The sequence below is a fragment of the Carassius auratus genome, unplaced genomic scaffold, assembly GCF_003368295.1.
Source record: "Carassius auratus strain Wakin unplaced genomic scaffold, ASM336829v1 scaf_tig00003378, whole genome shotgun sequence".
NCBI classification, from domain to species: Eukaryota; Metazoa; Chordata; class Actinopteri; order Cypriniformes; family Cyprinidae; genus Carassius; species Carassius auratus.
This window is the reverse complement of record NW_020523517.1, coordinates 41,428-58,302: the sequence shown is the minus strand read 5'-3', so window position 1 is coordinate 58,302 and position 16,875 is coordinate 41,428. Positions and strand designations below refer to the sequence as shown.

Below are 16,875 nucleotides of genomic sequence, written 5' to 3'. Positions count from 1 at the left end.
TGCACGATACTTGAATACACTGTCCATATACAGGATGAGGAAATCTGCACAGATTCAGCTCCCTTCTCTCCTAGTGAAAGACCATGGGAAAAACAATCTCTCTCACCTGCATCGACTCCTTCTCAGCCTAAATCTCCTTTAAGTCCAGCGCTCTCTCTTTCTTCTCTAGTGCCCTCTAAACACACAGGTAAGCATGTCACATTTACCAACCCTGGCTTTCCATTTAAAGAATATATTTAATTGTGAGTTTCCACTTTTATCATTTCTACTCCATTTCGTTCAATTTCCCTAAAGAGAACTGCACCATATGTGGTATCTTTGCGGTGTCTGCTCACTGTCCCACCTGTACTCAGCGGCTGTGCACAGAATGTGACCAGCTGTATCACTCCCATTCAGGACGTTCCACACACATTAGGATTCCTGTGACGTCCTCAAAAGCCACGAAACGGCTCAGGTTAGCACTGTTATCATTTTAAACATCGAGAGATTATATTTTTGTAGAGGATTTGACTGCATGTCTTTTATTTCTTTTCTTTTTTTAGCTCCTCATTGTCAACATGGCAGTGTTCATACTGCACTACAGTAAATACAATGCAGCAGGTTTTGTGTGAAACCTGTGAACGACCCCGGTTGTCATCTGCTGCTCCGTCTCTACAGGAAGAGCAATCACAGCCCTCTACAAATACTCTGGTTATGTCTGCTACATCCTTTTTTTTCCCCTAATTTACTCTCACTTTTTCCACACTAAATGGGCTGTCAGATCTGTTTGACCTTTTAAAAATGTCAGGTTGGTAATCGAACATGACAATAAACATCTAAATGCTGTTTTTTTTTGTCCATCACTTTTTTCAATTAGAGTGCAATGTAAAAGCTGCACTGTGGTGAATGCAGGCAGCAGCATTCTGTGCGAGGTGTGTGAGCGCCCTCGTCTGGCCACCAGACCCCCTGTCGCACCCTCACGCCCGACCCCCACTGCTGCAGGACTAATGGACAGCCAGGTGCCACCATCCACTACATTCCATATGTAGTTTTCTGAAGATAGTTTGTTTAATGATAGAGGTGAAATGTATAATTTCTGTGCCAGTACATCAAATCAAGTGACCTGTATTTGTATAATATACAGATACAGATTTCAAAGCAGTTTCATAGTAATAACAAAATCAGTTATGCAAAATTCTTTAAATATGAGATAAAATTCCGCTGTAAAGCAGCTCTAAAGATCGGCCTGTGCTCAGAATGCTGACTGTTTCTATAGCAACCGAGACTTCTAACAGCAGCTGAAGTGACGTGCTGAATTTAGCGATTAGCAAATGGCCCTTTTGCTCAGAAGGCGGGGCTTCATTCGATGGAGCGGCCATATTGAGCATTGTATTTTTTTCCCATTCAAAACTATGAGTGACACGTGTTGGGTATTCTATAGTCTTTGGTGAGACACATAATCTGTTTAACGTTCATTAACTGATGAGCATGTTCTGATTTGTCATTGCAAATGAAATGAGTCTCTTGCTGAGTTTTATCCTGAATTTAGGTTTCGCTTCTCCTATTTTTCTTCTTATGTCATTCAGTGGGTTTGCCAGGTTTGTACGTACGTCAACAAAACACCATCACCTGCATGCGAAATGTGTTTTTCGAGATCAGAGCCTGCTCAATCACCTCTAAGCCCCTCCCACTCTCACCAGTCAAGGACATCACACCGCTTCCAGCCCCACCTAAAGTCATTCCTACTGAGGACCCTGATTTGAAAAGGCAAAGATTGATGAGGGAAGAAGGGCTTAAACTCATTCAGCTCATTCGTGTAAGAAATTTTGTTGTTGTTTGGTTGCCAGAGTATTGTCCTCCGAAGTTTACAAGCTTCCTTATTGTCTCTGTCCTTTTCTCAGGAGGGAGAGAAGAAAGGAGTGAGCCCGGAGGAGGTTTACACCAGCATGTGTGTGTCGGGAAACAGTAATGTAATGCCGTATGACTGGCTGAAAGCAGAGCTACCTCATGTGCTTGATGAGATCTGTGTGATGGCTGCATCCTGTCAGCAAGAACCCAACGCACAATCGAACTGTTCAGGGGGGAACAATGGCCAGGATGGACAAAAGAGCAATGCTGTTCCCCTGTCCAGAGCAGAAGCCAAACGGGCCTGGCTGGCAGCAGGGGGAGATAATGAGAAGGCTGTCAGGCAGGCTCTCAGACACCGTAGAGTTAAAGTGAGTCAAGTCTGTCTTTGTGCATCCAATCATAGTGATACTGATACTGACTGAGCATGTATAGCTATATTTATAATGCTTAACAGATCAGTTGTCTTTTATACTTATAGGTATGTATTTGAATATATTAGCGAGGTTTTATTTATAAGTTCAGCTGATATTGTCTTTTTCTTTAAAGGGTTAGTTCACACAAGAATGAAAATTCATCCATCTACTCACCCTCAAAGCATCCTAGGTGTGTGACTCTTCTTTCAGAATAATCCAATCGAAGTTATATTCATAATTGTCCCTTCTCTTCCAAGTCTTTCAATGGGGTAAGCTGGTGTTTTTTATCAACAGTTCAGAAGACTTGAAATAAAGTGTACGCATTTGTAATAAAATGTCCCTCACAACAACTCAGGGGGGTGAATAAAGGCCCCTTGTAGCGAATCCATGCATTTTTGTAAGATAAATATCCAGATTTCAAACATAATAATAAAAAAAAAATCTCACTTCTGCCGAATGTTGGGAACCGGAAGATGTGCAGGCGGATGTCGTTGTTCGTCAATGCTGAATGGTTAATGACGAGCGTGAAGAGAAAACAAAACAAAACGCTGGTCACAAATTAGAAGCACAAAACATTGGAGGATTTTGAAATAAGCCAAGAGGAGACTAGTTTTTCTTTGCTAAAGTAAGGAAACCTTGTCAGAGGCGCGTGTGCTATGCATACATCTTCCGCCTGCATGTCTTCCGCGTCCCACAGTCAGCAGATGATAGAAAAAAAAAGTGTTTTTTATATTTGAAATCTTGATATTTATCTTACAAGAATGCATGGATTCTCTACAGGGGGCCTTTATTCACCCCCTGGAGCCGTGTGAGGGACGTTTATTACGATGCGCGCACTTTATTCCACGTCTTCTGAACTTATGACGACAAAACCTGCTTAACCCCACTGAAAGACTTGGAAGAGCAAGGACAATTGTTAATATATTCTGAAAGAAGAAAGTTACATACACCCAGGATGCTTCGAGGGTGAGTAGAACATGGATGAATTTAAATTTTTGGGTGAACTAACCCTTTAAGCATGCTCATTTGCCTTATTGTTATATTTTGATTACTTTCACCATCATCAAACACTAACTTTAAGTTAAAGGGTAAATAACATACACAGTTTCACCTAATATACCTATAGAGTAGTACTGCATCCTTCATATATCCAAAAGTCTTTAGTTTTATCATATTTATAAAAGAAAAATACAGCTGTTGATTCGTGTTTTTTCCATTAACATATATTCACTTATGTGCTGATTTCCAACAAAAGACAGAAATCTGATGCAATTGTACTTGCATGAATGGGGTCTTTTATCACAGGGATGGCTCCATGTTTTAATAGCAAACGATGTGCAAATCCAGCGTCGACTTGGGCCTTGTTTATAAAACATTCGTCACTCAAAAGAACAGAACACACAAACGCACTTGATACACTCTGTTGCTGCCCCGGAAATACAAACTGCATCCTCTGTTCGTGTAACTCTGGGTTCTTATGGGAGGCTGAACACAGTAAACTTTCTCTCACATCCAAAAATGCTGTTATTTGGAGGCATTCTCAAACAAATCCTATGCAGCGCTGCTGACGATTCCCAGAGGAAGCGCGTTGATGAGCGTGGTCTCGCTCTCTTCTGGTCAATGTGTGTGCACGGGCGTGCTTTTCCGGGAGAAATGCTCATATATGGAGTTTCACCATCGTCTACGTCATTAGATCCACGATTGAAAAAAAAAAAAAAAACAGCCGAAACTTAAGTTTCGGAAGTAAGATTTTCGGCACAGAAATTCTCAGTCATTCTTCTAAATTATTTTTTAAAACTTTGGCCATGTTTAGCATGAGAATCCATCTCTTTAACACTGTGAACAACTCTGAATACACGAAACACCATTGTACCCCCCCCCCCTTTAATCTTTAAATTCACTAATAATTTAATAACATTGTTTAATGTCATTTTTAGTTAATGTATTTATAAAAGTAATATAGAATTTTAACATTGGCCGTACAATGAATATAATTTTCAGCTTATCAGTATTGTCCAGAATTGTAATAGAGGTGCATTCCTGGTAAATGTGACATTTTGTCTGTTTTTGTTTTTTAGGTAAAAGAGCTTGGCTCTCTGGGATTTAATGATGTGACCCGCTGTGAAGAAGCCCTGCGGCAGAGTGGAGGGGATGTGAGGGGGGCTCTTGTTCAGCTGCAGCGCCCTTTACTGGAGCCATTCCATCAGCGCATGTGGAGCGACGAACCAGAGCCCCCTATCGACATCAACCATCCAGATAAACAGGTGACTGGCCTTTTACTTTAATGGAGCTTCTCTGAAACACTGCATTGCTTTCTTACCACTAGATGTGGGATACCGTTTTTTACAAAACAAAGTCTGTATTATCTTTGGTGTGTGTGTGTGTGTGTGTGTGTGTGTGTGTGTGTATTTATGTGTATATATATAAGATGTTAAAAGTGGTCAAAAAGTTATGTTATTAAAAATGGCTTATTTACTTATTCTTTGTCTGTGTTCAGCATGTTTGCCGTAGGCTGCTGGCAGTGTTTGATCTGCCCAGCTGGGGGCGCTGTGAGCTGGTTCTGTCATTGCTGCAGGACCCTACAGCCACATACACACTGGAGGATGTGGTTCAGGCCGTGCGTGAATCACCTGACCGGGACTTCATTCGCCGTGTGCTGAATAAGGATTGCCCCATCTGCCTGTCAGTTTTTCCCCACAGCAAGGTACTTTGCCTCAGCTCCTTCTCTGTAATTTGCTCCAAATCTTGCACATCAGCATGCCCTTACCTTCAGGCTCATGAACATTATTTATTCACCATTCCATAACCTGTATTTTCTTTCTTCTGTGGAACACAAAAGACAACAATATAATGGTAGTCAAACAGTTTTGGTTCCCATTGAATTATATTGTAATGCTTGCCCATGAAATGGAAGTAAACGGGAATAATAATGTATGCATGTGAAAGTACCTTACATTAAGTCAGGACTATTTTTTGGTGTGTCTTTCTTAGATGCGGTCTTTGACATCATGCCAGTGCTCCGTGTGCTGTGGATGTTTCAAGCAGCATTTCACCATAGCGGTGAGGGACAAGCACATCAGAGACATGGTGTGTCCTGTCTGCACAGAGCCTGACATCAATGACCCTGAGCACCTGAACAGCTACTTTTCCACTTTGGACATACAGGTACTGCAAGAGAGAGAAAAAATAAATAAAAATATGGAGGGTCAGTGCAATACTGAGCCTTAACACAGCAGCATTATAACTAGGCTTCAGACTCCTCACTGTGATGAAACGATTGTGTGTGTGTGTGTCTGAACAGCTAAGGGATTGTCTTGAACCGGATGTGTACGATCTTTTCCACAAGAAGCTGACTGAGCAGGCTCTAATCAAGGACCCAAAGTTCCTCTGGTGCAGCCATGTGAGTGACACTGACTCCTTGCACTTCCTCACTGTTCACTTGTTCTCAGAGGCAGCTGTAGTCTCATTCAAATGCGTTTTACAGTGAAATGAAAAGAGGTGCATGATGTGAGTTGTCCATGTTTTCGTCTCGTGCCTCTCTTTCACTCTCTTCTCATTTTCACAGTGCTCCTATGGCTTCATCTATGATGGCGATCAACTCAAGGTCACCTGTATGCAGTGCAGGAAAAGCTTCTGTGCTCAATGCAAAAAAACGGTATGAATGCAAGAAACCGATGTTGGGGAGTAATTAAAAGGACTGAAACGAACAATTCACCGTTGTTTTTTCATAGAATGACAGTAGTCAGTAGCTTCAAAATAGTTTTGCATATGCAATAACGCATTGTTTATCATCCAATCACAAACATGCTCTCATATGTATGTGTAATGACAAAACTGAACAAATACTTATTATGGAAGTTAACGTTTTAGTCTTTCTGTCTGCCTCTCTTTGCAGTGGGAAGCGCAGCATATGGGGCTCTCGTGTGAGCAGTTCCAGCAGTGGAAGCGAGAGAATGACCCCGAGTACCAAAAGCAGGGTTTGGCCGGGTATCTTCGTGACAATGGGATCAGTGAGTCACCTTTTAATCTGCTCTAGAAGCCTGTCGGACCTGTGCTTTCACTCTTCTAATCCACATATACTCACAGCTAACAGTACTGCTGCCATCACCACCCCTGCCACATTCTGACTGCCAGAATAGATCTGAGCAGAATTAACTTTAAGAAACATGTTCCTGCTCATACAGTCTGTTTGTTTGTTTGTTTTTGTTTTGTTGGGTCTGGTGGTAAAGGAAAACCAAATCAAATATTCATGTTGGGTATTTTTCACTTGCAGCCATTTTTATTCTGACTTCTTCACACTCCGTGAGAGAGAGAGAGAGTTACTGATTGCTCAGTAGTTGTTTCTAAAGTAGCGTTTCACTTAAGACTTTTTCTCTCCCTCTCTGTTGTTCTGAATCCATCCTTTTGGCTTGCTTTTTATCTGTATATCTGTCTTTCTGTCTATACATCAGACGATAATTTTCCTGATTCAGTATGATGAAATCTTAAATAACAAAGTTATCTATCTATCTATCTATCTATCTATCTATCTATCTATCTATCTATCTATCTATCGTCTATAACACAGATGGGTATGCAGCATGTGTTAATTGTGACAAATCAAGATATGAAAGGTCAGCAAAAGAAAAGCTGATCTTACAGCCCTATTAAGATTGAGTTCAGTACACACTCATTCTAAGTTTAAATAAGGAGTTTTAAGAATTTGACCACTGCTTTTCATATACTGTTATAAGTGTATACAGTGCCTTGTGAAAGCATTCAAACCCCTTCAACTGCTTTTGATTACTTTTTCACCACATCAATCTATGCTCCATACACCATAATGACAAAGCAAATAACAGGTTTTTAACATCTTTGCATATTTATTAAAGATTAAAAAACGTAAATGATCCCATTGCATATGTATTCATACCCTTATCTGGGACAGTTCAAATTTAGCTCAGGGGCACTCATTTTCTTTTGTAAATGTTACCACATTTTGAGTGAAGTTAGCCTGTGGCAAATTCAATTGAATGGGTATGATTTGGAAAGGCACGCATGTCTTAAAAGAGGTCTTACAGCTGAAAATGCATATTAGAGTAAAGACCAAACCCTGAGGTCAAGAAAAATAAAAATAAAACCTGCTTGCAGAGTTCAGACACAGGATTGCATCAAACCACAAATCTGGGAAAGAGATCAGAAAAAAACCCAAAGAATGTAGCTTCCATTATCCATAATGGAAATTGTTTGGAAAAACCAGAACTCTTCCTAGAGCTGGCCTCCTGGGCAAACTGAGCAAATGATGGAGAAGGGCTTTGGTTAGTGTGGTGACCAAGAACCTGATAGTTCCTCTAGTTGAGCTCCATGATCATATGTGGATATGAGAGAAACCTACAGAAGGACAAAGATCATTGCCAAACTCCGCCGATCTGGGCTTTACGTTGGTGTGGCCAAACTCAATCCTTTCCTAAGGTTAAGACACATGAAAACACGCTTGGAATTGATTTAAAAAGCACTTAAAGGACCCTTAGACTGGTCTGTTGAAGCTCAATTCCAAGCATGTTTGAAGGAAACCAGGCATTGCTCATCACCTGCACAGTAACATCCCAAAAGTAAAGTGTGCTGGTAGCTTCTGTGGGGCTGTTTTCAGTGGCAAGGACCGAGGGGCTCGTCAGAGTAGAAGAAGAGCACAATGCACCAAAATATAGAGATAGCTTTAAAGAAAATCCAGTCCAGAGCATTCAGAACCTCAGAATGGGCAGAAGGTTCACCTTTCAACAGGACAGTGACCCTAAGCACACAGCAAGAGTGACTTTATAGACAAGTGGCCCTTGAGTGCCCCAGCCACAGCCTGAGCTTGAACCCAATCAAAAAAGAAACCCGGAGAAACCTGAAAATGTGTGTCTGCCCCCATCCAACCTGACAAAGCTTAAGAGGTGAGGTGAAGAATGGCAAATAATTGCCAAATATCGATGTGCCTAGCTTAACCCATCATACTCAAAAAGATTTGAGGTTGTAAAGGTGCTTTAGCTAAATACTAAGTTGAATACTTATGCAATGTACGGTACTTACATAACTTACATTTAAAATTTGCTTTGCCATTATGGTGTATGGAGTATAGATTAATGTGGAATCTAAAGTAATTTAAAGCAGTTTAACATAAGGCTGCAACATAACAAAATGTGGAATACTGTTTGATGTTTGAATACTTTCGCAAGGCACTGCAAATTAATAAAATGGATGAATAAAAAAACAATAATAATTGTATCTATTTAAATTAAATCAAGTTGTGCAGCCAATAAGTGAATACAAATGTGTGTGATATATAAGGTGTTGATGTGTTAGAAGCAGGTAAAATGGGCACGCGTAAGGATTTGAGCTAGACGACTGGGTCAGAGCATTTCAAAAACTCAGATTTAGGGAACTTGTCCTTTTATTTTCCTCATATTTATAATCCTGTGTGTGGCTGGAAATGCGTAAATTCATGGCTGGAAAATGTCATGCTCCTAGTCACCCTGGTGTGCTAAAAATTTAAATATGAATGGGAATATACTTCAGAGATATTTTACGCATAAGAAATTCTAGGGATGCAAATAATTGTGGCCAACATGCATTGGAGAAAAACATTTATTTCATCGTGAGATTTTCTCCCCCCTTTCAATTAGTATACTTTTCTTAACGGTTATAATATTATTATTATTATTGTTTTTTTATTTTTTTTAATGAATGATCAGAAAGTTAAACAAAGGGTGTGCTGATATTAGTGAAGGTTGGTATACATACTGTATGTATTTGTCTGTTAACGGTTACTGGAAAAATATCCTGAAATCTTAGATTTACCAGAATTTTCAATGTGATTTGATTGTCACGACAATAGACAAACACAATCTGTGTGATTATGCAAATTATGTTTCATGTTTTTATCAAACGCAATGTAAACACCCAGTGTACAGTGTGAAAAAATGGTCACACATCCCATTCTTTCTGTCATGCAGTGTTTTCTGTCTTGTAGCTTGCCCTAACTGCAGGTTCCAGTATGCTCTGGCCAAGGGCGGCTGTATGCACTTCAGTTGTTCTCAGTGCAGGTATCAGTTCTGCAGTGGATGTAACAACCCCTTCCACACAGTGAGTTCCTGTTGTCTTAGGATTGTTTGTGCCTATTTGTAGCTCTATGTTCATGTTATACTGCGCTGTACATGACTTTGATATTCAGCTTGAAGCCAGCTATGGCTGGGCTATAAGTAGAAGCCTTCTCTGGAGCACTGTTTTTTCCCTCCTTTTTATTCATCCTCTTTCCCTCACACTCTTGCTCACAGACGTGTGCAGTGAACCAGTGTACTGTGACAGGTCTGCATGCCCATCACCCCAGAGACTGCCTCTTCTACCTCCGAGACTGGGAGCCTGCCAGGCTTCAGGCCTTACTGCAGGTACACACACACTCTCGATTTAACACAAGCACACACATTTCCTCCTACACATTCACACGCACAGCACTCGTGTGCCACGTTTGGTTGTGAAATATCACTTCTCATCTCCACGGTTTTATTTTGGATACTTGTTTGAACGTCATTTTGTTTCCTCAGAAAAAGGGGGTGAACTACAATACGGACACCGCACCAGGAGCACAGACTGGTACGTCTTTATTTGTAAAGTTTATACTTTTGGTTTTTTTTCTAAAGGTCTGTTCACACAAAGAATGGTAACTTTATTAGCGTCCATACCAGCGTGTGAAAATGTTCTGTTTATTGTAAGCGCATACTGAAGTTGTTGTCTGTCGCTTTAAATGCCTGAGCTTGGGTGGATTTTGATTGGCTGTTAATGTTTTTATCGTTCCTCTGCTGGAAAAATAAATGTTCTAAAGGTGGTTCTCATTACTGTTATAGCTGTAACATGGACTTGGTGTGAGCGGGCCTTAACTCTGTGGCCTTATTTCATTCTGTCTTATCTCCCCCAGTACTTCTGTAATCTTTTTGTCTGTGTCTGTCTCTTCATCTAATTTGTCCGTCTCTGTCTTAAAGTCTAGTTTGCTTCAAATTTCACTCTTTATCTCAACTGCCTAGTGGAGCAAAATTGGTTTTACTGTAATGAAAGCCTAAAAGCTGGACATCATAAAGCAAAGCACTGTTTTCTGACTTAAACGGCCATCCAATTACCGCTTCTCAGGCCGAGTCTATATTTGTACCATGAAATCGTAGTCAAACACACACATACACCTACTCCTTACAGCTTTATTTCACACTCTGTTCCAATTATTTTACTGAAAATGTCTTTCTGGAAAACTGCATCCTCGCTGTGGTGTTTTTGCGTCAGGTGTGTGCGGAGTGAGCGAGCAGAAAGACGAAGGGACTCGTCAAACCGATTCGCCATGTGGGGCTCAGACTCAGCCGGGCCAGGCGGGACTCTGCGAGTGAGTGACATCATCGCTACCATGTTGTCTGCTCCTTGTGCACTCTTAAAAATAAAACTTCTTTATTGTTATCTATGGTTTAAAGGGGTCGTGAACTGACTTTGGTTTTATTTTGTACTGTTCTCTGAGGTCACCTTATAAAGTTTTACATCAAGACCTTTTTTTAAGCCCCTCAACTGAACACTCTTGTTAGAATAGGCATGGTGGATTGTAGACTTGGACGTAAATGGCCACTGTTATGATTGGCTAATAGTATGTTCTGTTCCTCATAGATGGCCACTGCTGTGATTTTTAGGTCAAAAATGTGTAAATGACTCCTATATACAGTTACATGAAATGGTTTGTGTCAATATGTTAGTCTTGATTATCTATAAGCTAGTGTGTTCCAAAACAGTGACAAAATATGGATTCAGAAGATAAGAATTTAAAGCTTGCAATTCGTTACTTAAATGGATCAAAAAAAATTAATCAGTTAAATAATTATTTCAAAACTGCATTTTATTTTTATTTACTTTTCACGGCACTGTTTATCAAACGATCTGTAAGAGTCGGCAAAGAAATAGTGACCAAGTATTGAAAAGAGTTACTCAAAAAGCTATGCAAATACTGTTTTCCCACAACTTGGCACTGCATAGCATCTTGTTTTCATCATCGTTTGGTTTCTGTGTAGACCTGTGCGTTCGCCTCTCTCGTATACACTTACATGCGTGAATTGGTGGGTGGGGCTAAACAGGCAGTGATGTAGAAGCAGGTGTTGATTTTCTTCTGTGGGTGCGGTGCTTATCCACACTATTACTTCATAGAGTAAAACATTCCACAAACTGTCATTTTGGCTCACTGGCTTCAATATAAGCTGTTTTTAGACTAACAAAAATTTGCTTTCTGAAACTTATAGGATGATTTTATAGTACAATGACCTCTTATACATCAAAAGATTAAGGGAATTTTGTTTTCTCAATTCATGACCCCTTTATCATCAGTAGTACCTTTCTATTCCATAAAAGGTTCTTCATAGTGGAAAAAAGTTATTTAGATTATTAAAATTTTCTTCACACTGAGGGAAAAAAGGTTATTTTAGTAACTGAAATTCAGTAACAATACACAAACATGTTGAAGAAAAGACCACACTTTTCATTTTGAACTGGGTTACATAATTTTTTGGCAGTACCATAAACTTTATCAATGTGATTCATTTAAATCGGTCTTTCTGCCAATAGCTAGAAGTAAAAAGCTCAGGCTATAAATGTATTTCAGCATCACCACCACTAAGCTTCTGACAACTCTTCAGTATTTAAGATCTACATATTTAAGTTGTAATAGTTTTGCAGGATCACTAGTATATTCTCAATGAGGCTATAAAAGCAGACTACGGAGTAAGAGTTTTCCTGGTCGGCATGAAGACATTTAATGTCTTCGACAACCTCTGTAGTCCCAATTGTTAACACACAAAAGCCCAGAAAATATTCAGCACAATATTCAAGCACAGATGTTATTTCAGGCTTTCAAAAAAATCAGCAGTGCAGAAATTAATCTTTAGTACTCCTTTCTGCAGCACCCTGTAACACATAGGCTCTCACAAATGTTTAAAAACTTGGAATATTTCAACGCTAATATGCAGTATAGTTTTTAAATTGCCACATTGTGAGTAAACAAATTGTTATACCGTTAAAAATGTGACTGCAGTATGCTTTAGTCTTAAGCAGGATTATAAAAACATTGACCAAAATGGCTAAATGCAATGACCAAAGACATCTGTTGACGTTAAAAGAGAGAGAGAAAAAAAAAGTTTAAATAAAAGCCCGGTGTACTCAACAAGACCAAATCACCCAAATTACTTTTTAGGTGTAAATAAAATGGTGTTGCTCTGTGTTTCAGGAAGCATTATCGAGAGTACCTGGTCAGCCTCATTAATGGGCATTCTATTGACCCCGCACCCCTTTACGATCTCGATGAGCTGACTGTGGCCTGCAGGAGATACCATGTTGATGTCAGACAGGGGGATGGAGAAGACGAGAGAGCATACTTTGCCAGACTGCTTAAGGTGGGCTGATACAGTCCTTTCTTCCGTCATTAAGCATGACTACTTTTTTTTATACAGCTATCAAATTCTTTCTTTGCCTTTCACATCTGCAGAAACTCATGGATGACGTGCCTCTGGGTGACAAGGTCCCTCGCAAGAAGTGAAATCTTTTCTTTCTTTTCTTTTTTTTTCTTTTCTTCAGTGATCATTTAACCTGTACTATTTTATTTGTAGCTCTACTTTATGATATGAGCTGTGAGGTCAACAGAATGTTAAACAGTGCTTCCCTGTTCTCGATGTGATGTAGTTGCACTCATTTGCACAATGCACACACTGGTGTAAGTTTTCCTTTTCCTCTAATGTTTTGTGATTTGAAAATTGTTGCTTTTTAATCATGCTTTGATTTTAATCTCCCTCAAATAGCATTATAGCTGTGACTTGATTTAACAAAATAACACACTTTGACCGCTATAATGAAACCAGTTCTGGTGTCAGTGAATTCATATAATCAAGTTTTTCATTAATTCAGTTTTAAATTTAAGCACCAAAAGTTTAAAACAACAGCATTTTAAATGGATTTTATGGGTTATCCTTTCAGTTGATTGTACTTTAATCTAATCATATTCTGCAGAATGAAATGCGTCAAATGACATACAATCAAAGTTATAATGGCATGATGTTTTAAATGTGTATGTAAATGTTTATATAAATAAGATTAAACATAATTTATAAAATGTTGACTCTAGTGTGTTTCAAAGAGCGCAAAATGGTCAAATACAGTTAAAAAGCAGTAAAACCACCAGTCATGTTGACAGCACTCGATCAACATCTCAAATACATGTTCTCTATTACTTTTCCATCCAGTTGTATCAAGGTTGTCTCTGAGATCAGAGCACTTAAAACACATTGTTGCTCATCTCTGTATAAGTCTTAAAGCCGTTTACAGTGGGGTTGTAGTCAGGGAAACCACTGATCAGATGCTATTTTTAGTCAGTGGACATTTGTGCAGCCAGATATTCCTGAATTTATGAATTTCATTTTTGAAGCGCATGATCATGGAAGAGCACACGCTGGTTTAAGCAGAAATTATAGGCACACATAATGAGAAAGTCACATAATGAGAAAGTCAATGGATATTTTTAAGAGGTCGTTATTCTAAGCAATGAGAATTAAATGCATTGTAAAGTTTTATCATGCTGACTGGTCAGTAGTTGAATTTATTATTATTATTATTTTTACTTTACACTATTTGTTCCCTTAAATATGCCATATCACTTTACTTATACAATATATAATACTCTACTTAGCTGTTGTTCCCCAATGTAGGTTTCTTCAGAAGCACACTTAACTGCTCAGCTGTGAAATATTGAGTTTCCTATCAGGATATAGGATATCCTAACAGCCAGCCACTTATCCTGCCCAAATGAGGGCAGTTTGCTGAACGACAAGGTAGAAGATATAACTGATGGAAAACACAACTGGAACAGTTGCCTTTGTGTGACAACGACTCTTCTGAGTCTTCTTGTATCTCACCAATCCAAACTGAATTGTAGCTTCTGTGTAGATTGTTTTGTCCTGTTTTTCAGCATATTGATTGGCTCTGCAGAAAGCACTGACATAATAGGAAATGCATGATGGGATATGGTGATAGAGGAAACCCCATGAGGAGCAGAAGACAGACTGACACAAGTTCTGTGTGAGGGCACAGCAGTGAAGGAGAGGTCCATATTCATAAAAAAAGAAGACTTTATATGTTTATTTTGAGACAAAATTGGGCAACACTTTACAATAAGGTCCAATTAGGTAGGTCTAATGTTAGTTTTTCATTGTTAATGTGTGTTAACAAATGTTAATAAACAGTGTTGGGCTGTAACTAATTACATGTAACGGTATTATGTGATTTGATGAAAAAAATTATGTAATTAATCTATTACAAAATGTTTATTCAAATTGAAGTTACTTAAGAAAATGTTAACGATTACAAAAGGGGTTACATCTGAATGATTGAATTCTTTCCCAAATTGCACTCACTGCTTTAAAATATGAGACAAACATTTCAGGAATTTAGGCATATTTGATAATGGTTGTATTTCCTATTTAAATTTACATATCATCCCCTTGGAATTATAAGGTTCTATCTGACTTTTTTGAAAAAACATGGAGTTATTCCCATGTTGTTATTCTGTGACAACTTATTTACATTATGTGATATTTTTTTTTATGTTGTGAACATTGTGTTTTTATTTAAAAAAAAAAAACAATAAGGTTCTATCTGCACAGTCGAATGGAATGCAAAAACGCTGAAGCTCAATATCTTAAAAATACTTGGAATGCAGATAGAACCTTATAATTCCAAGGGGATGATATGCTTTATTTCTTAAATTAACTGTTTGTTGTTGATGGTTTCAAAGCATTTTTAGATACCAGTGTTTCCTGTAGCTATATGCAAGGATTTTATTTAAAAAACGGTATCATAACTATGAATGTATATTTTACCATTTTAAATCTGTATTAAGCCTCAGAGATCTAAGTAAGGGCTTATTTTGTGGTGGCTATATACACACACACACACACACACACACACATATATATATATATATATATATATATATATATATATATATATATATAAAATATTTTAGATATTTAGATATAATATAAATTATATAAGTATAAATATATACATGCAAATATGTTTTAAATACATATTTTGTATTCATATATACATAATAAATATACACAGTATACATATAGTTTGTATATATAAACTTTTATTTTGAATGCGATTAATCACGATCTATTGTTTTGCAGCCATACAGCAATCAGTGTTGACTTGAGTACTACTGTAAAGTTAACCCTGCCTGCTTTAAAAATAAACAACATTTGTTGGAAATTTTGAAAAGTAATCAAATGCAATCAGTTACATTTATAAAGGAATCGAAATGGTTATACTTATTCCATTTTAAATAGACCTTTTAATCTATAATCTATTGCATTTCCAAGGTAACCTTCCTTCCACCTACATTTTTATTGTATAGTGTTATTTGTCATGTTTTGATCAATTTGACTTGGAAACAGAATCAGTCAAGGAGGTTTAAAGGTTAAAATGCAACGATAAATGTAATCATTACAATGCAAATATTTTACATCACACTGTCTGTGACTGAGGCCGTAGTTCAGGGTTTTACCCTGAATAAGCACACTTGTAGTGGCTTTTTCTTCACAATTACGACAGTGGTGGCAAACTGTGACGTGACGTCTAACTTGTTTTGACAGATGGCCTCTCTGGTGCGGAGACCTGTGTCTCAGGGGCTTTTGGGATAGATGAGGTTCTAGTCTGTAACAGAGGAGGAAGAAGAAAGAAAGAAACAGAAATGCAGCCTAGCCCAGCTGGGTCTATGATTCTGCTGAAGTGTTTCCACATCTTTGACCCTCTGAGCCACCGCTACCTTAGTGAAATGGAGCTAGTGTAGTGTGCAGTCGCAAAATATTTTCACAATGAGCTCTATTGCTTATTTTCATGCAATTGCATTTTCTCGTTTATTTGCATATTTCAATGTTTACATTCCTAATGCTCCATTCACTGGTGTGTGTTGTTTCAAATATACTCTTATCTTTTCATGGACTAGTGGATAAAATCAAGTCCTCTACTGATTATCTGGTTTTACTTGAAAATATGTCTAACTATGGAAGTGAACTGAGTTTTGAATGGCTTTTTATGCTGACTACTTGATTTTTGTAAGCTCTTAGTATAGCAGTTTAGATACTGTATGTGTACCGTTTCCTCTCGGTAGACAGATGGGACAAGGAAATGGGGCCTAGGAAATGGGTTGTACATCACTAGGATCATTTTGATATGTCTTCAGGCCTTCTTTCTTTTTTTGGTTATCAAATCTGGATGGAGCCATTAATAAAGCAATGAGAATCATGGATATCATGATACAAATGAACAGTCTTTGTTCTGCATATTAATAATTCATTAAAAGGTTTTAATGAACACACCATTTATATTTCTAACCAAAGTCTGGGTGGCCACAACATTAAGAAGAAATAGTCAAAGGGACACTCCACCCAAACACTTTAATTATCTCATCATTCTCTCATACTACTCCAGATGTATATGATTTTCTTTCTTCAGATAAAAATAAATAAATAAAGATTTGTCTATATAATGTCTATACAATGCAAGTGAATAGTAACACACAAAAAAAGATGCCTCAAAAACCTAA

The 16,875-nt window shown here is 38.1% G+C and overlaps 1 protein-coding gene and 1 long non-coding RNA gene across 2 annotated transcripts; both read left to right on the top strand.

Moving 5' to 3' along the window:
- The first annotated feature begins 36 nt into the window (after positions 1 to 36).
- Positions 37 to 676, top strand: LOC113070193 (uncharacterized). The gene is made up of 3 exons (XR_003279873.1): positions 37 to 187; positions 397 to 454; positions 543 to 676. It is a non-coding gene; the product is annotated as an uncharacterized LOC113070193 (long non-coding RNA).
- Positions 677 to 865: 189 nt separating this feature from the next.
- Positions 866 to 13,331, top strand: LOC113070192 (E3 ubiquitin-protein ligase RNF31-like). Its single transcript, XM_026243399.1, is given in 16 exon segments — positions 866 to 998; positions 1,566 to 1,671; positions 1,674 to 1,795; positions 1,881 to 2,195; positions 4,319 to 4,504; positions 4,738 to 4,944; positions 5,232 to 5,405; positions 5,542 to 5,640; positions 5,806 to 5,895; positions 6,136 to 6,250; positions 9,232 to 9,344; positions 9,536 to 9,646; positions 9,803 to 9,851; positions 10,530 to 10,626; positions 12,502 to 12,667; positions 12,760 to 13,331. Coding segments are annotated over 16 exon segments (2,013 nt in total). The 5' UTR covers positions 866 to 986; the 3' UTR covers positions 12,811 to 13,331.
- The last annotated feature ends 3,544 nt before the right edge of the window (positions 13,332 to 16,875 follow it).